Source organism: Cotesia glomerata, linkage group LG1, assembly GCF_020080835.1.
Source record: "Cotesia glomerata isolate CgM1 linkage group LG1, MPM_Cglom_v2.3, whole genome shotgun sequence".
Lineage (NCBI taxonomy): Eukaryota > Metazoa > Arthropoda > Insecta > Hymenoptera > Braconidae > Cotesia > Cotesia glomerata.
The window spans coordinates 14,285,721-14,309,218 of record NC_058158.1 but is presented as its reverse complement, the minus strand read 5'-3'; the positions used below and the strand labels follow the sequence as shown (position 1 = coordinate 14,309,218).

The 23,498-nt window shown below is 32.0% G+C and overlaps 1 protein-coding gene and 1 pseudogene across 1 annotated transcript in view; both read right to left on the bottom strand.

The window, feature by feature from the left end:
* The window catches only part of LOC123266800 (homeotic protein deformed-like), a 55,957-nt gene extending 38,697 nt beyond the window's left edge, over positions 1–17,260 (bottom strand). The window contains exon 1 of the mRNA XM_044731219.1: positions 15,861–17,260. Coding sequence (XP_044587154.1) covers positions 15,861–16,749 — 889 coding nt within the window. The 5' untranslated portion in view covers positions 16,750–17,260. The remainder of the gene's footprint in view (positions 1–15,860) is intronic.
* Positions 10,992–11,088, bottom strand: LOC123275463 (annotated as a pseudogene).
* Positions 17,261–23,498: the final 6,238 nt, after the last annotated feature.

Genomic DNA, 23,498 nt, shown 5'->3' with positions numbered 1-23,498 from the left:
TTATGTTATTTAATATTGTGTTTTGATGAAAATTATCCATTTTTTACAAATGTTTATTAATTTAAAAAAAAAGCAAAAGTCAAGTTCTTACATTAACTTTAGACTTTTTAAATCATTCTGTATATTTTTAATATCATATTATAATATTTTAATTTTTTTTTTTAGACCGTATCAATTTTGACGATATACAATTGTTTTGTTGAAATAATAAATTTTCAATTTTAGCATTTGTTATCAAATATTCGTTAAGTAATAAATATTTACTGTTCCAAGTTCTATTACTTAATGATTAATTAAATTTGATTTTCCATTGAACGGCCAAAGTTAGGTTACCCAATTCCGGCTAAAGTCTGAGTTGACATTCAACGGCCAAGGCTAGGCATCCCAGTCTTGGCTAACGCTCGGGTAATCATTGAGTCGGCCAAAGCTAAGTTGTTCAGTCCTGGCCCAAGTCTGGATCACCATTGAATGGCCATGGCTGGGGGACTCAGTTCTAGTCCAAGCTCGGGTAATCATTGGGTTGACCAAGGATAGATTGCCCAGTCCTGGCCCAAGTTAGGGTGACTCTAGACTTGGCCAAGGCTAGGTTATCCAGTCTTGGCCCATGTTAGGGTTACCATCCAACGGCCGAGGTTAGGTTACACAAACTTGGCCCGAGTTAGGGTGACTCTAAGCTTGGCCAAGGCTAGGTTATTCAGTCTTGGCCCAAGCCTGGATAATCATTGGAATTGCCAAGGCTGATTGATCAGTTATGGCCCGGGCATGGGACAATATAGGTTTGCCAAGATGGGCTTCCCAATAATGTCCCAGGCATGGCCCCGTCGTTAAACTCTGGGGCTTCCTGTATGGGACGAAATCTACCTTCCATTTCAGATGTGGCCGAATGGCATTTTTTAAACCGCATTTTTTTACATAATCTTTAAATAATAAAGAAATTCAAAGTTTTATCTATTCATTGTTCGTCAAAAAAAATTTCCAAAAAATTTTTAGAAAACGCGACGTCACACGGGGCAAGCCCCTTGAAAACAAAAACTCTTCGAGGAAGAGCAAAAAATTCTCCATTCAAGAATTCAGTTTTTTAATGACGCTTTTACTATCTTGGAACAAGATGTATATACTTCGTTCAAGAATGTAGTTTTCTTGAATAAAGCTAGGCCTTAAAATTGGTTTAAGATATTAACGACTCGTTCAAAAAATGCCGCGAGTTTTGAATCAAGATACCATTTTATTTATTTTTTAGACAGTTAAAGTTTTTTTTTTTTTCAGAATTATTAAATAATTAACAAACACTTCGTTAATATTTACATCGTTTATTTATATAAAATCCTGATGTTGGGATCAAACATATGTTTTTTTTATCAAAGAAGTGACTATTCATACTCCAAAAAGCCCTGACAAATTCACGCCGCATGAATGTAAGGGCCTTAAATCTACGCAGCATGAATGTAAAGGACCTTATATACACGCGACGTTGATTTATCAGGACTTTTTCGAGTGTGAATAGACTTTTCCTTTTATCAAAATCATAAAAAATACTTTTAATATGCCCAGATATAATAGAATATATTATAAGCATCTATAATTATAGTATACATATTATTTAATTTTTATAAAAGTAGATTTTCTAATAATACGTTAAAAATGTTTTATTTTTGAATAATCATTTTAACGAAAAAATTCGTAAATGTGGTTTAGAATTTTAATGATGAGTCTAGAAATCGAGTCTGAATCAAGTATATAATAAAATCTAAATCTAAATGATATTTTTTTTATCAACGATGGAAACTTTTTTTACCTGCTAGTAAATAAACATTAACAATTCACTTCATTTGTTATTAGCATCATCAAAGTAAACATATAGCATTTATGAAATATATCTACACAGTAAAAAAATTTTCGTCATTGTGTAAAGTGTAAAAATGTTTGTGTAGAATTTAACATTTTAGTGTGTAGAATTTAACATTTTAGTATGTTGATTCAACACAATAGAGTGTTGATTCAACACAGATTGTGTAAAAAAAATCATCAACACAAATTTTTGTGTTAAATTTGATGAAAAATTTTTTACTGTAAAGTAATTTTAATAATAAATTTAAATTAAATATTTAAATTAAAATAATTATCATACTCCCGATGCACTGTTTAATGTTCAGAAAAAAATTTACTTAGAAAAAGATAGCACTGTTATTAATATATATGGCTGAGCTTTAGGCCATTTAAAAAAAATCGACTATTTTTTTCTCAAAAAGTACGCTAAAAATATTGTTCAAGATGTTTATAAAATGATGCTGTAAAAACAACAGTTCTTAACTTTAATATTAAGAAATTTCTCATACCGGTTTTCAATTTCCCGTTTGATTAAAGTAGAGAAAATTTTTTAATATGCTTTTGAATTTTGTAACTCATAAACTGACTGCCATAAAAGCATAACTAAATGATATTTTTCTAAGCAATCTAACGCTCTACAGAAAAGGTCTCTTATAATTTATAAGTTAATTATATTAATTTATAATTAAAAAATAAAAATTAGGACGACGGTTGACCCTAAAGGCCATCCCTGCAACTTCCCGTTCATTTTGTACTTAAGCGCTCAAAATTACCCGAGTCGAAATATCAGACCCGTTTAAGCTGTAAAAGTTTCCAAATCCTTTGTAGTTCAATTCGCCGCCTTAGAAGATGCCTGTTTTGGCAGTAAAAGTCGGAGTGAACTATGGATACAGTAAAAACAGGTCCTCTGAGTTCCGTTTTCAATGTAAATTTTATCCAAAGAATAATAATAATAATGCAGAGTCGAAACATCAGACCCGTTTTTGCTGTAAAAGTCGGGGTGAACTAAGGACATAGTGAAAACAGCTCCACTGAGTTCCGTTTTCAATGTAAATTTTATCCAAAGCATAATAAATAATAATAATAATAATAATAATAATAATAATAATAATAATAATAATATCATTATTAGTAGATTTCATAATAATCTAACTATTGCAGTCGTCCTTATAGCGCAACTTTTAAAAAATTTACCCATTCTCTGAATCAGCTTGACAAACTGAGTCAGAAAATATCTTTCATTCAAAAGTTTATATGTCGCGTTCCAGATACCATAAAGGCGTATCTCGGGAAAAGGGCCCGGTGAAAAGCTATCGGTGCGTATAAAATATTTTTTTTTGGGAATCGAAGAATTTTCGTCTGAAATGTGCAGAAATGTAGAAAAAAAATTTTATACGCCCTTATGGCTCCCGGGACCCACCTCGGATGCCATAAGGGCATATAATAAAAAATTTTTTTTTGGGAATCAACTTATTTTCACCTGAAACGTTGAGAAATACAAAAAAAAAATTTTCTCAAAATTAAAATTTTTTTTGAAAATTTAATTTTTTTTTGTCCAAAAAAAATTTTTAGTTTGAAGAAAAATTGTTTTTTTGCATTTCTGTACGTTTCATACAAAAATAAAATGATTCCCGAAAAAAATGAACCAATATATTTTTGTATAAAACGTGCAGAAAAGCAGAAAAACATTTTACTTCAAATTAAAAATTTTTTTTGGACTTAAAAAAAAAATTTAATTTAAAAAAAAAAATTTCTATTTTGAGAAAGATTTTTTTTTGTATTTTTTGACGTTTCAGGTAAAGATACCTGATTCCCGAAAGAAAAAATTATTTTTATACGCCTTTATGGCTCCCGGGACCTACCTCGGATGCCATAAGGGCGTATGAAAAAAATTTTTTTTTGGGAACCGACGTAGTTTTTCGTGAAAAGTGCAGAAATGCAAAAAAAATATTTCACCAAAGTAAAAATTTTTTTTGGACTTAGAAAAAAAAAATTAAATTTTTATTCTACGCCCTTATAGCATCTGTAACGCGATTTGTTAGCGAATGCTAAAAATGAAAATTTATTTTTTAACCGAAAAATTGCATACCTTCAAAATTGATATGGTCTTAAAAAAATTACAATATAATAATTTACAGTTGAATTTTTAATATTGAGAATTTTAAACATTAAAATTTATGATAAAATATTAAAAATGTACAGAACGATGTACAAATTCTAAAGTATAATAAGAACTTGACTTATGCATTCTTTTAATTAATAAAAATTTTTAAAAAATAGTTAATATTTATCAAAACACAATATTAAATAACATAAATTATATAAATAATGAACCGTCACACTTCGTCATTGCATAAATTTAGCTTATAAGAATGATGAGAGGTATGTTAACTCATCGGTCGTACGGTGTAGGGGTTAGTTATCGGTCTGGCAAGCGCGCGTCTCGGGTTCGAGTCTCGGTTAGAACGAATGCGATTTTCACTTTATTTCTAAAGGTGGCGAAAGTTAGGTCTAAATTAAGAGTCAAGCGGTCTAAACATGTGTTGTTAGCTCTACATTAAAAATAATATAAAAAAAAAAAACTCGAAAAATTTCTTTTTTTATCATTTTACTAATAACAAAATTATTATTATTATTATTATTATTATTATTATTATTATTATTATTATTATTATTATTATTAAAGAAACAAAGAAAAATTCGGTCTCTAGTTGAGTTCGAACCTGCGTCCCCAGACACGGTACAATAAAGGTAATTATTATTATTTAAATTGTTATTATTATTCAACGCCTGGTTAGACTGTAATCCTGTCAAAATGGGACAAAACTCCACTATTGACAGTCAAACCAGGCGTCGAGTTTATATAGTATTTAATTGAGCAGTCTTTCCTGACCACTCAATTTTCTAAGAATTGTTGGAAAAAAGTACAGCTTAAACGGGTCTGAATTTTCGACTCGGGTACACATTACGTTTTTGAGCTCTTTAAGCTTACTGAAACGCGATCTGGTGTCTAAGATTTCTATCATTCCAAAAAATTATTTTCTTCGTTTAAGATAGTATACTTCTGACTTAATTAAGACATTAGACTTCTCTGTCGGAGATGTAGATCTCTTGAACCGAAAATCCAGAATTCAAGGTAAGAAATTCTTAAAGTGAAACAATCGGTTGCCAGAATAAAGTTCTTGGGCTAAGCTAACTTTTCTATTAATGCATTAGTATTAAAACAATATTTTTTGATCTAGAAACTGAGCGAGAATTTTGACTGGGTACATATTTCGTATTATTATATATGGGTTAATTTGGATTCATTTAGACCTACGCAGTATATACATTAATTTACTTTTATCATTCTAAAAATATTAAATCGAAATGTTTAGAATACATAAATGAAAAGGGCAATCAATTTACATTATGTCTTATATCTGTAAGTATAAATGGTGGGTTAAAATTGTGGAGTAGATAGTATGATCGACATTCATACCATGGTACTTATTTTTATTACCTTCACAGTAAATAATGCACTTCAATGAAATACATAATTTCTGCTGAGAAACAAAGACTAAATAAGTTAAAAATTGTTATGAAACTACAAATATGACATTAATATTAAGAAGAAATCAAAATGGTAACAAATTAAAAAATTAGGAAAACGGTTGACCCTGAAGGCCATCCCTGCAACTTCCCGCCAATTCTATACCTAAACGCTTGAAATTGCACTTATCGCGTTTTTGAGCTCTTCGAGCTCATAAATACAATTTGTGTGTTATTTTGAGCTCTCCATGCTCAAAAAAATAGCTTTTGTATGCTTTTGAGCTCTTCGAGCTCAAAAGTTTGATGAAACACTATTTTTTGAACTTTCAAATCGCAATAACTTTTGAATGAATGAACCGATTTTCACGCGGTTGATAGCATTCAACGTAGTTTTTTAAGCTTCATCAAAAATTTTCAAGTTTAAATTGATAGAACGAAAAATTTCGGAGTAATTCTAAAAAAACACTTTTTTTGGTTTTCTTTCGTCAACGATAACTCACGAACGAATCGACCGATTTTGACCGGACTAGCGGCGATCGACGTGGTTTTTTTATCTTAAAAGCTGATTAGTTTTTGGAATCGATCGGTAAAGCCGTTTAAAAGTTATTCCAAAAAAACCACTTTTGAAAAAATTTTTTATTGTAGTTTTTTTGCGATTTCTCAAAATCTACTGGTCTGAATCGTTCCAAAATATATACAAAATCTAAGTTTGGTCAAGCCCTTTCGAATGGCACTAACCGCGATCAAATCGGTCAAGCCGTTCAAAAGTTATAAGAGATTTACATACATCCACACACACATACATACATACAGACATACAGACACCATCGTGGGGATAGTCAAGGAAGCTTTCTAGGACCTCGAAACGTCGAGATTCGATGAAAACTCGATTTTCGTAAAACGGGGGGAAAACAATAACTTCCCGATTTTTGAAAATCTTTGATTTTCTTAGTGGGAAGTTAAAAATAAGCTTCATCTATTAAAATTCGATTTCTAGGTCTTACTTAATGAAAAGTGTTTTCTCACGATAACGAGTTCAATATACATAAAAATCAATTGAGTATCAATTATATGAACAATGTTTTCGTTTAGGTTCTCCAAATATTATGTGTTCGGACTATTGATATCTGAAAAGGTCGAAAAATTATTTCCTACAATGCGCGGAGTTATTAAATAATTTGCTAGCCAAATCATCGATGTTATTTTTATTGATGTGTTTATCTGTAATGACGGTATATGAACAAATTTGACTAATTAATGTAACAAATTTTCTCTAAATTTTAATTAAAAGTGTCAAAATAACGATTAAGTCACTATATACTGGCGTCCTTTCTGATTTAAAGACCTCTTACTTTAACTTTATGAAAAGTTATGAATGTTTTAAGTCAAGAAAAATTTATTTTCAACTATCCATTATAATACAATAAGTATTTAATTTTTCTCCAAAACGAGTCGCAGAATGTCTTTTGCACAATTTTGCCTTGAAAATGAATGAATTCATATTTTAATTTTATGTGTTATTACCTTGTTCGATCACTGTTGAAGGAGTAAATTTTTTAAAAGTAGGATAAAATAATTTGTTAGTAATGCGTTTAATCCTTTTTACACGCTTTATATTAGCTTCACTTGTATGTCAGTTTGTTTGTCAGTTTGTATGTCAGTTTGTCAGTAACTCTCCGTGGGTAATCTGCGCGCCTGCGGCCTTCCTTGGTTCTGGTAGCCGTTTCTCAGGCTCCCTCTCCGAAATCGAACTCTGATTCCCCGTATTTATAATATTTATAAATAATTATTTTTTATTATTAGCTTCACTTGTATGTCAGTATGTCAGTATGTCAGTATGTAACTCTCCGTGGGTAATTTGCGCGCCTGAATATTTTTGATAATCAACAAATAATAGTTTAAAGAACTAAAAATCACGCTTTTATAAATAAACCAAACTAAAAAGTAAAAATAAATAATAGTTTAAAAACTAAAAACACGCTTTTTATAGAAAACCAAACTAAAAAATAGAAAATAAATTTAAATTAAGAATAGTGTTAAAAATTTCAATAAATATAAATTAATAATAGTGTAAATAAAAAAATGTATTTTATTTTAAAAAAAGCGTGGGGTGCTTTTTAAGATATTATCAAAATGATAATCACTCTACTCATATCTGTCAATAAAATATTTATAACTATTGACACCATGCACCTCACGCTTTTTTTAAAATAAAATACATTTTTTTTATTTACACTATTATTAATTTATATTTATTGAAATTTTTAACACTATTCTTAATTTAAATTTATTTTCTATTTTTTAGTTTGGTTTTCTATAAAAAGCGTGTTTTTAGTTTTTTTAAACTATTATTTATTTATAATAAGAAATTTCTTGTGCATTCCCGATTAGAAATTTTAATGTAAGACCTATTGGGCCCTCGTTGGGTTTCCTAATAGGGACCCCACATGGGGATGTCACGCAAAGTCCTATGCGGCCCTCATTGGGCAATCCCTCTCAGGTCCCAATGGGGAAATCCCCATCAGAGCCCAATCTAAATTTTGATAAAAAAATATTATGATTTTCGAAAAGATTAAAAACAATTTAGAACCATATACTCATATTATATTATGATCTCGTTAGTAAATTTAATTGGAATTCAAATGAAATCGTTGATAGAAAAAATCCTTGTCGTGAGTTGGGCTCGAACTTGCGTCCTTTGGGTCCTCAGTCCTTGACGTTACCGCTGGTCCAAGCAGGAGTGCTGATGAGAAAATTTCCTATCTCGTATACATGAACTTTACCGGTTGACTGAGACATTATTCATGTTATGTTCAAGCTTTAAGAAATTATTTTTTTTTTTTTCTTATTTATCCACTTTACTGACGTCAAAATAAAATTTTTGTATAAATTAAATAAAAAATTTAAAAATAAAAAAAAAAAAACGACTGAAAAATGTAAAAAAATTGAAAAAATCAAAAATAAAATTCCTTAAAAATGTCCGATTAAATTTGGAATCCCCCTTATACTAACACAAAAATTTTTAACTTCCCGCTAAGAAAATTGAAAATTTTCAAAAATCGGGAAGTTATTGGTTTTACCCCGTTTTTCGAAAATCGAGTTTTCATCAGATCTCGACGTTTTGAAGTCCTAGGAAGATTTCCTGACTATTCCCGCGAGGGTGTCACTATGTCTGTATGTGTGTGTGTGTGTGTGTGTGTGTGTGTGTGTGTGTGTGTGTGTGTGTGTGTGTGTGTGTGTGTGTGTGTGTGTGTGTGTGTGTGTGTGTGTGTGTGTGTGTGTGTGTGTGTGTGTGTGTGTGTGTGTGTGTGTGTGTGTGTGTGTGTGTGTGTGTGTGTGTGTGTGTGTGTGTGTGTGTGTGTGTGTGTGTGTGTGTGTGTGTGTGTGTGTGTGTGTGTGTGTGTGTGTGTGTGTGTGTGTGTGTGTGTGTGTGTGTGTGTGTGTGTGTGTGTGTGTGTGTGTGTGTGTGTGTGTGTGTGTGTGTGTGTGTGTGTGTGTGTAAGTATGTAAACCTCTTATAACTTTTGAACAGTTGAACCGATTTCATCGCGGTTGGTGCCATTCGAAAGGGCTTCGCCAAACTTAGATTTCCTGTTAATTTGAACCGATTCGGACCGATAGATTTTGAGAAATTTGGAGAAATCTAAAAAAAAGTAGGAAAAAAAATTTTTTCTGAAGTGGTTTTTTTGGGATAACTTTTAAACGGCTCAACCGATCGATTCCAAAAACTAATCAGCTCTCAACCTCAACCGCCAATCCGGTCAAAATCGGTTGATTCGTTCGAGAGATATCGTGAACGAAAAAAAACCGAAAAAAATGTTTTTTCGGAGTTACTCCAAAATTTCTATTTCGACCAATTAAAACTTAGAAATTCTCTATGAGGCTTAAAAAACTGCGTAGAATGCCGCCAACCGCGTAAAAATCGGTTCATTCATTCAAAAGTTATTGCGGTATGAACATTCAAAAAATAGTGTTCTATGAAACTTCTATTTGTAAAAATGCTTGCCGTAAGATGGACGGTGTGGCTTAATGTATATAGAATAAGCGAATGGAAATTTAGTATAGAGCGGATAGCTCAAATGGTAGAGTAGCCGACATGTCTTCGGAAGGTTCTGGGTTCGAATCCCAGTCCGAGCTATCTAATAATTTTTTCTCGCATATTCTATAAACTCACATTAAGATTATCCTCTCTACATTCCTTTCTCAATCCTTTCCTACCAATATCCTGTTACGTGAATGTGGAACGCTTCACGTAATAATTACCGTAACTCCTATTCTTTCCCGCTTCACAGCATTATTTATATTTGTAAAAATGCTTGCCGTAAGATGGACGGTGTGGCTTAATGTATATAGAATAAGCGAATGGAAATTTAGTATAGACCGGATAGCTCAAATGGTAGAGTAGCCGACATGTCTTCGGAAGGTTCTGGGTTCGAATCCCAGTCCGAGCTATCTAATAATTTTTTCTCGCATATTCTATAAACTCACATTAAGATGATCCTCTTCACATTCCTTTCTCAATCCTTTCCTACCAATATCCTGTTACGTGAATGTGGAACGCTTCACGTAATAATTACCGTAACTCCTATTCTTTCCCGCTTCACAGCATTATTTATATTTGTAAAAATGCTTACCGTAAGATGGACGGTGTGGCTTAATGTATATAAAATAAGCGAAAGGAAATTTAGTATAGAGCGGATAGCTCAAATGGAAGAGTAGCCGACATGTCTTCGGAAGGTTCTGGGTTCGAATCCCAGTCCGAGCTATCTAATAATTTTTTCTCGCATATTCTATAAACTCACATTAAGATGATCCTCTCCACATTCCTTTCTCAATCCTTTCCTACCAATATCCTGTTACGTGAATGTGGAACGCTTCACGTAATAATTACCGTAACTCCTACTCTTTCCCGCTTCACAGCATTATTTATATTTGTAAAAATGCTTGCCGTAAGATGGACGGTGTGGCTTAATGTATATAGAATAAGCGAAAGGAAATTTAGTATAGAGCGGATAGCTCAAATGGTAGAGTAGCCGACATGTCTTCGGAAGGTTCTGGGTTCGAATCCCAGTCCGAGCTATCTAATAATTTTTTTTCTCGCATATTCTATAAACTCACATTAAGATGATCCTCTCCACATTCCTTTCTCAATCCTTTCCTACCAATATCCTGTTACGTGAATGTGGAACGCTTCACGTAATAATTACCGTAACTCCTACTCTTTCCCGCTTCACAGCATTATTTATATTTGTAAAATATAAATATTATATTTAAATGATTTGTAACCTTTCCCGCTTCACAGCATTATTTATATTTATAAAAATGCTTACCGTAAGATGGACGGTGTGGCTTAATGTATATAAAATAAGCGAAAGGAAATTTAGTATAGACCGGATAGCTCAAATGGTAGAGTAGCCGACATGTCTTCGGAAGGTTCTGGGTTCGAATCCCAGTCCGAGCTATCTAATAATTTTTTCTCGCATATTCTATAAACTCACATTAAGATTATCCTCTCCACATTCCTTTCTCAATCCTTTCCTACCAATATCCTGTTACGTGAATGTGGAACGCTTCACGTAATAATTACCGTAACTCTCATTCTTTCCCGCTTCACAGCATTATTTATATTTGTAAAAAATGTGGAACGCTTCACGATTTTGCGTGTCATCCTTGCGCAGGGGCCATGCTAATCTAGCCATGCTAACCCAGAACATTTTTTACAAACATAAATAATGCTGTGAAGCGGGAAAGAATAGGAGTTACGGTAATTATTACGTGAAGCGTTCCACATTCACGTAACAGGATATTGGTAGGAAAGGATTGAGAAAGGAATGTGGAGAGGATAATCTTAATGTGAGTTTATAGAATATGCGAGAAAAAATTATTAGATAGCTCGGACTGGGATTCGAACCCAGAACCTTCCGAAGACATGTCGGCTACTCTACCATTTGAGCTATCCGGTCTATACTAAATTTCCTTTCGCTTATTCTATATACATTAAGCCACACCGTCCATCTTACGGTAAGCATTTTTACAAATATAAATAATGCTGTGAAGCGGGAAAGAATAGGAGTTACGGTAATTTGTAACCTTGCGCAGGGGCAATTACAGTCCATTCCTACCTATCTCAAAGAGCTCAAAAGCATAGAAAAGGTATCTTTTTGAGTTCGGAGAGCTTAAAACAACACACAGATTGTACTTTTGAGCTCGAAGAGCTCAAAAAAGCGTCCAGGTATTAACGGAATTCGAGCGGGAAGTTGCAGTCATGGCCTTTAGGGTCAACCGTTTTCCTAATTTTTAACTTCCCGCTACGAAAATCGAAGATTTTCAAAAATCGGGAAGTTATTGTTTTCACCCCGTTTTGCAAAAACCGAGTTTTCATCAGATCTCGACGTTTGAAGGTCACAGGAAGCTTCCCTGACTATCCCTGCGAGGTTGTCATGGTGTCTGTATGTATGTGTGTGTGTGTGTGTGTGTGTGTGTGTGTGTGTGTGTGTGTGTGTGTGTGTGTGTGTGTGTGTGTGTGTGTGTGTGTATGTGTGAAAGTATGTGAACCGCTTATAACTTTTGAACGGCTTGACCGATTTCATCGCGGTTGGTGCCATTCGAAAGGGCTTGACCAAACTTAGATTTTGAATACTATTTGGACCGATTTAGATCGATAGATTTTGATAAATCTTAAAAAAACTGAAAAAAAAAATTTTTTCAAACATGGTTTTTTTGGAATAACTTTTAAACGGCTCAACCAATCGATTTCAAAAACTAATCAGCTCTTAACCTCAAAAAACCACGTCGATCGCCACCAGTCCGGTCAATATCGGTTGATTCGTTCGAGAAATATCGTGAACGAAAGAAAACCGAAAAAAGTGTTTTTTTCGGAATAACTCCAAAATTTCTAGCGCGATCAATTCAAAATTTAAGATTCTTCGTGGGGCTTGAAAAACTGCGTCGAATGCTATCAACCGCGTGAAAATCGGTTTATTTATTCAAAAGTTATTGCGGTTTAAAAATTCAAAAAATAGTGTCATCAAATCCCTATCAGACTTTTGAGCTCGAAGAGCTCAAAAGCATAGGAAAACAATCTCTTTGAGCTTGGAGAGCTCAAAATAACCCACAAATTGTATTTTTGAGCTCGAAGAGCTCAAAAACGTCATTGGTGCAATTTTAAGCGCCTAAGTATGGAATTAGCGGGAAGTTGCAGGGATGGCCTTCAGGGTCAACCGTTTTCCTAATTTTTTTTTTTTGAAAATTAAAATTTTTTTGAAATGCAAGTTATTTTTTAAAATTTTATTGTATGGATAAAAATTTAATTATGAAAAAGTTTAATTTTTTTTACAATATAAATTCTTTTGCAAATGTGAATCCTCAAAAGTTGGATATTTTTCAAAAATTGAATTCTTACATACTAACAATACTAATAATAATAATGTTTTCTCACTTCGAGAAAATTTTTCTCTTGAATATTTGATACCCATTTTATATTATTTTAGCGTGCAATTATACATATTAAATGAAAAAAAAAGATTCAATATTATATGATCTTCCCATTTGACATGTTGATCAATAAAAATATTAATGAAAATTTACTTCTATCGAGATATTTAATTTTTTGGAGCAAGAGAGAAATTTTCTCAAGGTAAGAAAATTTACTTCTATCAAGAACTAAATTTTTTGGAGCAAGAGACTAAATTTTTTCAAAACAACAAGATTTTCTTAACTTAAATAAATTTTCTTGGATCAAGATACTTATTTCTTTAATAAGCAAGAAAATTAATTTTATTGGAATAAGTGAAATTTCTTGTGCCAAAAAAATTTTTTTTTTCGCTCAAGAAAATAATTAGGAAGAAAAATATTTTCTTGGCTTAAGTGAACTTTTTTTTCTGTGGAGTATTTGAATTTAATCTCGAATTGATCCCAAATTAATCTGGAATAACTCCGCTGAAAAAACTTCGGATTCACTCTATACGCGAATCGTTTAATTACTTTACTCCAAAACTCCGAGTAATGGGATTAAATTTTAATTTGGATTAAGATTTACTCCGAATTCATCTCGATTTTTTAAAATGTATTTTTAATCTCGTAAAATTAAATTTTTTAAAATATAAAGTTATATAAAATTTGATAAATCTAAATTTTGTAGTTTTTATTTAACAATGTTGGATGAATTTTTTTCCTAATTATTTTCTATACTTAACGGCTAATTTTTATTTTTATTTCTAATTAATTTACAATGAATATATGCTAAGAATATAAGCTCACCAGATCTTTGGGTGATTGATTTTTTATATAAATAAACGATTGTCTAAATTTAAAGATTATTTATTCATGCATCTACTCTCAGGTTGGGTTATTCCAATTGGATCCTACTACGAGCCCAGTTAGGAAAACTCATCGATGCCTTATTTACATTACGTTGGGAAAATCCTCTTCGGTCCCACACCGATCCCACTTAGGAAAACTTAGCAATTTTATTTTTATTTTTCGTTGGGTTATCCCTCTTAGATCCCACACAGTTCCCACTGGGGAAAATTTAGAAATTTTATTTTTTTTTCCGTTGGGTTATCCCTCTTAGGTCCCACACAGGACCCTATTGGGAAAAACTGAATAAAAATTTTTAATTTTACGTTGGGATTTCCCATTTAGGTCCCACACAGGGCCCTATTGGGAAAAACTGAATGAAGCTACTCATTTTTGCATTGGGATTTCCCATTTAGGTCCCACGCAGGGCCCTATCGGGAAAAACTGAATAAAAATTTTTATTTTTACGTTGGAATTGCCCAATTGGAGTGAATTAGGCCCTTATAGGGATTTCCCAATTGGGCGTGCCTCTTCGGGACCCAATCAGGTCCAGATGTATACGCTGGGTAATCCTAAAGTAGTTTCTAGCCGGGTTTAAATTAAAGAAGGAAATTTCGATTCGTGATTTCTACATGCCAACTCAAATCAACGCGTCCAATTATCATCAGGATCATTGTTTTGGAATTCTTTCATTAAAATTTTGAGAACATTTGAACAAAAAAATTATCAATTTCTTTACACTGTAATAGTAAATTAAAATATTATTTATTGTGTCTATTCAATTATAATTCGATTTAACGGATAAATTAACTACTGAAAGTTAAAAAATGTTTTCGATTTCAGTCCAAAAATGATTATGCCTTATTATTATTAAGTCCTTTAACGGCAGTTATTTTTTGCCATAAGTCATCGTCGATCACTCTTATTCATAAGAATATTAAAATCTCATTTAGTCCTCAGTTCTTAATATTATACGAACCCGTAAAGTGAAAAATTCTACAGGTGATTTCGACTATTAAAACATTTTAACACGGGTTCGAAATTTTTTTTTTATCCAAAATGAAATGTTTTGTTTCAACGATGTTGTCCCACAGAAAAAATATTCATGAAAATATCCATGCAAACATGCATCAAAATATTTAAGCTAATATATAAGAAATTTATATGTCACATAACATATTCAACTTTTATTGTTTTTCGTTGAAAAGATTAGGAACAATTATTTACGTGCTTATCTATATGTTGTCATGTCTTCAATATATTAGATATATTAGATATATCCGTGCATTTATAAAAAAAAAAAACTTTGAAACTTTCCGGAAAACGTAAAGAGCTGGAATGGCTTATCCAAGCTTGTCATAAAAAATTGTTCATGCACTTTTTGGCGAAAAAAATATAAATTAGGTATATGTGGGATATAAATTTTTTATATTTTTGCTTTCATATTTTCGTACATGCTCTCATATACCTTTTTTCTGTTGGAGTTTTTAGACTGGCTATTGAAGAATATGGGAAATTTCTTTAAGCATGAGAATCAAAACTCTCTTAATCATAAATAAGTTATTGGAATTTTTAATACGCTCTTATATTGTTAGAATTATGTTTATGTGAAGTGTTTGTAGGTGACCAAGAGAGGGAGTAAAATTTGATTTGAATATACTAAAATTAATTCAAGTTAATTTTGATTTGACAGACATTAAGCTGTGCAAAATTTCATAAAACATAAATCGTATAGTACTAAAAAATTATTTTACTAAAAATAAGAGTCGGTTTTTCTCAATAACTTTATTTTTACTCAAATGATTTGAATTTTAATAATAATTATAGAGCCGGAGAATCATTTTTAAATATACCGTCACAATAATGGAACTTTTGCTTGATCGTATTTTATAACACTAAGTATTTTTGAAGAAAAAGAAATCAAGCATTATTAATTATGTTTCAATATTTAAAATTAATTTTTCTATCGTCGTATTTAATATTTGTTAATGAAAAATTTGTGTGATTCACAATTAAAATATTAAGTTCCTTAATCGATATTGCAATTTACATTAAAAAGTATATCGATCTCAAGTAAAAAATTTATATGGTCGTCGAACTTTCTATCTACACAATGGAAGACAGAGTAGTACATGGATTATTGTAACTTGGTATAAATATCATAATAAATACCAATAATACCATAATAAATTATAAGTACTTACGAACACCAGCAACGTGGATTTTCTTCATCCAGGGAAAAACTTTTCGATCACCTTTACTATCCTCGTCTTCATCATCATCATCACCATCTCCAGGCGATCCATCAGTTGTAGGATCATCCTGATCCATATCATCTTGATCAGAATTATCATCAGTAATATGTTGTTGAGAAGTTGCAAGATGATTCTGATGTTGGTGCGTGGATTGTAAGTCTGGTGAAGAATCACGAAGGTGTGAACCTGAACGCGTAGGACTACATGAATTATTTTCATGAGATTGCTGCTGTGACTGTTGAGATTGTGATTGTTGTAAGTGTTGCTGATGTTGGTGGGCATCAGAAGGCTGTATATGACTAGATAAAATAGACGACGACGAATTTGAAGCTTCTAAAATACTGGAAGATAATGGCCGCTGCTGTGGCTGCTGCTGTAGTTGTTGTGATTGTACAGAAGTTGGACAAGTTATCGGAGGTTGTTGTGCCTCCGGCGGCATAGCTAGAGCACCGATGCCATGATGATGAGGATGAAGGCTTGCATGGTGAACTGTGTGCACTTGATGGTGAGGATGATGTGGACTATAATATCCACCATATCCGGGATATCCTCCATTTAAAGGTACAGTAGCAGCTGCTCCGTAAGGAGTAGATGTTGCTTGATGATGATGTTGGTGATAACTATATTGTAATTGGTTTGTCTGAGGATGATTCAAGTGATGGCTACCACTAAAATAATCTCCACTTGAGGGTGAAATATAATTACTTTGGCTGTATTCTTCACTGGGAGGAAATTTTGGGTCAACGACAAATGTTCCAGTTATATGGGGTACAGTAGGTTGTTGATGTTGCTGATGATATCCATTGCTTGTTGTTGGATTCATCATAAATGTATTCATTATCGATAACAAATAATTTAACACTATTTTTAGTCACAAGCAAATAATAATCCACATTAAAATTAAAACTTTCTTAACGAAATACTCTAATAAAGAAAACAGTTATTTTAACACATTTTTTTTTACATGATAAAGCACAACACAACACTTTTAGTCATTATTTCACTATGAGCTTATTTTTATCCTGTATTGTACAAAATATTTATCGTTTAATATGCAGTCATGTAAATATTGGTGATAAAAATCACTGAAAGCTTGAAATGCAGCCACTCATTCCAGTAACTCGTCATCAGTTAGTTTACGATATTCCACACCGTGATCCCCACAACATCGTACATGTAGTGAACGCCACATGAAGCCAGTCGGTTCCCGCCCACTGAACACAAATTACCATACCTCGTGACCAATTCAACCAATGAGAAAAGAGCTACGTCTGCAACCATGATGGATAACTGGCACGCATGCAGTTCATGAGTGGTGCCTCAGCGCTGTTGCGGCAGGTGCAATAACTTCTTTACAAACCAAGGCTTAATCGGTTGCAACATATATAAGTTGGTTCTAATACTATATATAATTTTAGTTGAAATAATTTAAAATAAAATTCATACTTTTATTATTTTCACAGCAGCTTTAAAAAAACTCATTTTCAAGATACATTAGAAATTTTTACAAGTAATGAGAGTTGCTAAAGATTATAGAAATATAATGATTTCAGTTATATCGCGTTACTTTAAAATGTGACTAAATGTGTTAATTTTGAAACAAAATAAATTATCAAAATTCTTTACAGCTTACTCCGGGTTTAAACATGGATTCGTATCACAACCCTGTTTTGTTACGCTCTCCCTCCAATATACTCAAATGGAAGCTCATAGGTATACAATATCTCTTCTAGTTGCCGTATAAGTTCTCCCCTCTTTTAAGTATATTCCCCACCTTTTGTAGGATATACAGCCAACCCCTGCTCTGAGGGCGCTGGACCACTATCCCTATGGTTACTTCCAGTCACATCTCTACGATTTTTCTGAATTTCTAGCACGCCTACAAACTTATAGTTTCACTTTGGTGTTTCTAATAATTAAAAATGTTAATATTTTTGTTAATTTTTAAACCAAAGATCATTTCTTAATGAGTTTCTTTTGTGTGCGTAAATATAGGATAGGTAATTAGCTTAATTAAAAAAATACTTTACTTTAATGCTAAATTGTTTTGAGGAAAAAAAGAGGAGTCTACGGTGGAAAAACTACTTTTAATCATTTTTTTTTTTACTTTGAGTTAATAATCATGAATTTATTGATTTCAAATTCGTGAAGTTCATATTCCAAACTCTTTTAAGTAAGCAATAAATATTTTATAACAGTTGATATTATTCACATTAACTCAAACGATATTTTTACACTTGAAATCAATATTATAATCATTACCTTGACCATCATGACATCGAACATATACTTTATAGAAAGCGTCAGCAGTCGCAAACTCGGCCAAGTACGTCAACTGTTAGCATTTGTATATGAGGGGATCTCAAAAACGGAACCCTATAAAATGCAAGTCATTGCAAAGATAGACCTAAGTCATTGCTTTGTACTACCCAATAACGACTATTCATTCTTATATGTATGTATATATTTACACGTGGATATTATATAGTTAGTTATAAAATTGATATGAAATTCATGTAATTATAAATACCATGTATAATCTAATTGTAGTAAAGGGAACCATAAAAAAGTTAGCAGAATAAAAAAATATTTTATATAATGGAAAATCAGAATCCGGTATGCATAGATTTTTCTTATTATGTAAAATTATAATTTTAAAAAAACAATACATAAACAATGAAAAAAAAAAAAAAAAAAAAAAAAAAATAGAGAATTGGTTGACCTTAAAAGCCATATCTGCAACTTCTCGCTAATTCCATATCTCAGCGCTTGAAATCACACTTAAAAAACACTTAAATTGCACTTGAAAAAACACTAGTCTTTAAATTTTCCAGCTGCAATTACTTATAAATGAATAAAACGATTTTCACTCGGTTAGCGAAATTCGAAGCAGTTTTTCAAATCCTACGATACACTTTTAAACACAAATCGATCAGACCGAAAATTTTGGAGAAATTTAAAAAATTCACTTTTTCCAAATTTTTTCGACAACGATAACTCACGAGTAAATCAACCGATTTTGACCAGCCAGGCGGCGATCGACGAGGGTTTTAATATTCTATAACAGAACTCAGAGCATGCATTTGATCATTGATAAAATTTCAGAATAATTTGAAAAATCACTTTTTTTGATTTTTTTTCGACAACTTATTCCAGAATTTTCAAAAATTTGAAATTGTTAAGTACGGGAGATTAAAATTTCTTCATCAATTTTAATTTAATACAAATTGATAAGACGCAAACTAATATATTTTCTTAAAATAAAAAAATTATAAATATTTTAAAAATCACTTTAACGTTACATGTTTGAAAAGTAAAGAGAGAAACGAATTGTGTTTCATTTTTACCTATATGCAGCTTATGAGCTCACAGCATTCACTAAAAAAATTGCTTAGTCATGCAACAGACGACGAATCGAACTCGCAGTAATAAAAGACAACGATGAAAAGCGTGTAGATGGTACTGAATTTCTAAACCACCTATAATACTCACAACAAATGGAATCAATTTTTGGTTTGCATTTTCTATTAACAGAATAGAGACAGATTTAGGCTTTTGGACTGACGTGGGTATAAACTTGCATTGACATACATGTGTGTATTTTTTTATTTGTAAGATGAAAATTTTGGTTTACAATAGTTTTCAAAGTTGTACCACGTATGAATTAGTTTGGAGTGAATTAGTTTGCAGATAAAATTTTAGAAATGAGGAACTTTATTTTAGTATTAAATGACAGTATATTTCGTGGTACTGTCTTGTTAAGGTTTATAAAGAAATAAAAATGAATACATCTTACAATTTCAATCGTAAGTGTATAGAGTGAAAAATTAGAAGTAATAACAGGGAATGTGCATCACCTGCTTTTTAAATTTATTTCTGAGTAGTTTCATCCCATATTCAAAGTATTTATTTTTTTCCTTTTATTGTACCCACAACCCTTCACTTTACATAAAAAGTATGGCTAGTTGTTAAATTCAAAAGAAGTTCGAAGAGCTCGATGACAATTGTGAAGAACGAAAAAGAGAAAAAGTACGTATATTAGAGAGATGAAACCGAGAAAATAAAATGAGAGAAAAACAATGGAGGACTTTTTTTTTGTTTCGTAGGGTGCAACCTCCTCAGCTCTATCATCATTGTGTATTTCGAAACGATTTTTTTTTTTATCTCTTTTCAAATGTAAGGTTTATACGATATTTGCGACCCTTACCTTTTCTTTTTGCTCTAGCTCCCGTATTTCGCTCCTTTTCTCATCGTATCCAGCGAAAGATAATCAATCACTCCTCCAAGCCTCTTGGCATGACACCCCCTTTTGCTTCAACTACCGCCCTTCCCAACTCGAGATCTCGATAAATGTATATATGTGTCTCGTAAATGTATATATATATATATATATATATATATATAAATACATATTCACTCATATATTTTTCTATTTTTTTTTATGGGTGAAACAACTATTCCACCATTTTTTTACATACCAAATAAACCGTTGATTATGAAATCCACATCCATAATTTATTTTTGTCTGTTTTATTTCATGCATTAGGTTTGTTTTTCATTTTGATGATTTGATTGAAAAAGAACATACAGTTTATCTAAAAGTACACATACCGGGAATATTATTTATTCGGAAAATTCCGAAGAATAAGTCTTAAAGAAATTTTGTTTTAGTATTACGCACGAGTTTTTATTTTTGTAATTCTATTATTTGGATATAATTTATTTATCGATACCATCTCTCTAAAACTAAATTAGTGAATGTTCACTATTTGGTAATGCAAAGTGTACCATTTGATATACATTGCACTATGAAATAGTGAATAGTTACTATTTAAGTTTGAGAGAGAGACAGGATTAAACAAAAATCGGGATTAATTCAAAAGTTATAAATATAATAAAATTATGAGAAAGTATTTTAAATAACGTCAATTGTATTCATTTTTTATTTTTTGTTTCGGAATATTTTTAAATTTCCTAATAATTTGGTACGATTATCACAATAATAAAAATTAATGAATGAAACTATAATTTCATGATATAGCCTTATTTATAGCATAAGATAATTATTTATTAGGTTTAACTCATTATACGGATATAAAATTTTTAATAGTAGATTTCATAGAAATCTGACTATCGCATTTATTCTCGTGTCGTAAATTTCGCTATTTTCTGATTCAACTCGCCGATAATGTTAAGAAAACATCACATCGCGATAAAATCTTTTTATCAGTCTGAACTATAGTTCAGAAGTTTATGTTTGTATGTATTTATATATCTGTATATTTATAAATTTAGACGATATAAGGTGGCTTGTCGCGATAATAACGTCTGCAATTCGTAATGTATCTTAATGAAACTCATTATATTTACACTTTAGATGATTACGAAGATGAGCTAAATCGGTCAATAAGTTTAGAAATGAAAGAATTTTAAAATTTTCATTGTTTAAAAAATCACATTCTTTCCACTACTCCCTAAAATAACTTTAAATTGGGACAACTTATCGACTTTCTGTGGAGTTCATATGAAAGCCCATGAAATGAGCTTCAATTTGCACGTTTTACTATCAACATAGGCTTATAATTACCTAATTTTTGTGCTGATCCAATAAAAATTTTACAGTTGCATTCATTTTGTTATTTTTATTTTCAATTAACATTTATTTTTATTTACGCCAATAATAGTTTTACTATCCATAAATCCACTATAGAATAAATCAAACTAAAATCTACTTCCATGTCGGCTGCCGAATAGTCTATTTATTATTGAATTGACTACCTGTCGGTTTGTTCCGCAGTATTTTAAAAGTAACTTTGAGAATAATTCAGAGGATAAATCCAAGTCAACAAATTAGAACGTTTTTAGATCTTAAATGTATAAATTAAGTTTTACTGACTCCTCATTCAAACATTATTTTCCAAATAAAAGTCATATTTGGAACTCAAACATATAAAAATACGAGTTTAGTTTTATTTAATCTTTAATCCCAATATTATTATAGGAAGACTAAATGAGTTTCAACAAAATATCGAATAATATTTTCTTTTATTTCTTTTATTGATAAGGTCTGAATGAAATCTGAACTGAAATAAACGAAGAATTTTTAACTTCCCGCTAAGAAAATCGAAAATTTTCGAAAAATTGGGAAGTGATTGGTTCTACCCCGTTTTGCAAAAATCGAGGTTTCAACAGATCTCGACGTTTTAAAGCCCTAAGAAGCTTTCCTGACTATTTTCACGATGATGTCCGTACGTCTGTATGTGTGTGTGTGTGTGTGTGTGTGTGTGTGTGTGTGTGTGTGTGTGTGTGTGTGTGTGTGTGTGTGTGTGTGCGTGTGTGTGTGTGTGTGTGTAAACCTCTTATAACTTCTGAACGGCTTAACCAATTTGATCGCAGTTGGTGTCATTCGAAAGGTCTTCGCCAAACTTAAATTTCCTGGAACTGATTCAAACCAGTAGATTTCGAGAAATTGCAAAAAAAGTGAAAAAAGGGTGTTTTTTTTATTTTTTTCAAATATCTCCGAATAGGCTGAACCGATCGACCTCAAAAACTAATAAGCTCTTAACCTTGAAAACCCACATCGATCGCCACCTAGAGCGTCAGAATCGGTTGATGCGTTCGTGAGATATCGTTGTCGAAAAAAATCGAAAAAAGTGTTTTTTTTTAATAACTCCGAAATATTTCATCAGATCAATTTTTTTTGTTCTAAATTTTTTATAGCTCAAAAACGTTATAAGTGCAATTTTAAGCGCCTAGGTATGGAATTAGCGGGAAGTGGCAGGGATGGCCTTCAGGGTCAACCGTTTTTCTAATTTTTTTAACTTCCCGCTAAGAAAATTGAAATTTTTCAAAAATCGAAAAGTTATTGGTTTTACCCCGTTTTTCGAAAATCGAGTTTTCAACGGATGTTGACGTTTTGAGGTCCTAGGAAGCCTCCTCAAATGTTTCCGCGGTGATGTCCGTATGTCTGTATGTGTGTGTGTGTGTGTGTGTGTGTGTGTGTGTGTGTGTGTGTGTATGTGTGTGTGTGTATGTGTGCGTGTGTGTGTGTTTTTTTTTTTTTTTTTTTTTTTTCTCAGAGGGGGGAATCCTTTTTGCGGATTACAGGCATAGCTTTTTTGCCTGGATATGTGAAGACTCGAGGCAGCGTCCTACTAAAACTCTACGCTAACGCCCCTACTCACTAAACTCTAAACCCCTTTTCTTCTTTCCTCTAATCCCTCATGGGAACCGTCGTCAGGCATTACTTCGTGAGGGGAGGAACTAGCTACTGCTCTTCCTTCTGGTGGTTAAGGTGTTAACTACCTTCCTTCTATCTTCTGATGTTTGCTCTTCTTCTTTCGGTGGAACGCAAGTCTTTGAGGACTTCTGTTGCAAACGTGTTGGTAGCGTTCCAGGCAGCTTCTGATGACAACATTGCTTCCACTAGTGAATCTGGTTGCATTCTCTGGTTCAGGATCCTCTCCAACTCTTCACGCTATGGATCGAAACGAGGACATACAAAGAAGACGTGCTCCGCATCTTCAGCAACTCCTGGGCAGGACGGGCACTCCGAAGAGTCATCGTGCTTAAAGCGGTGTAGATACT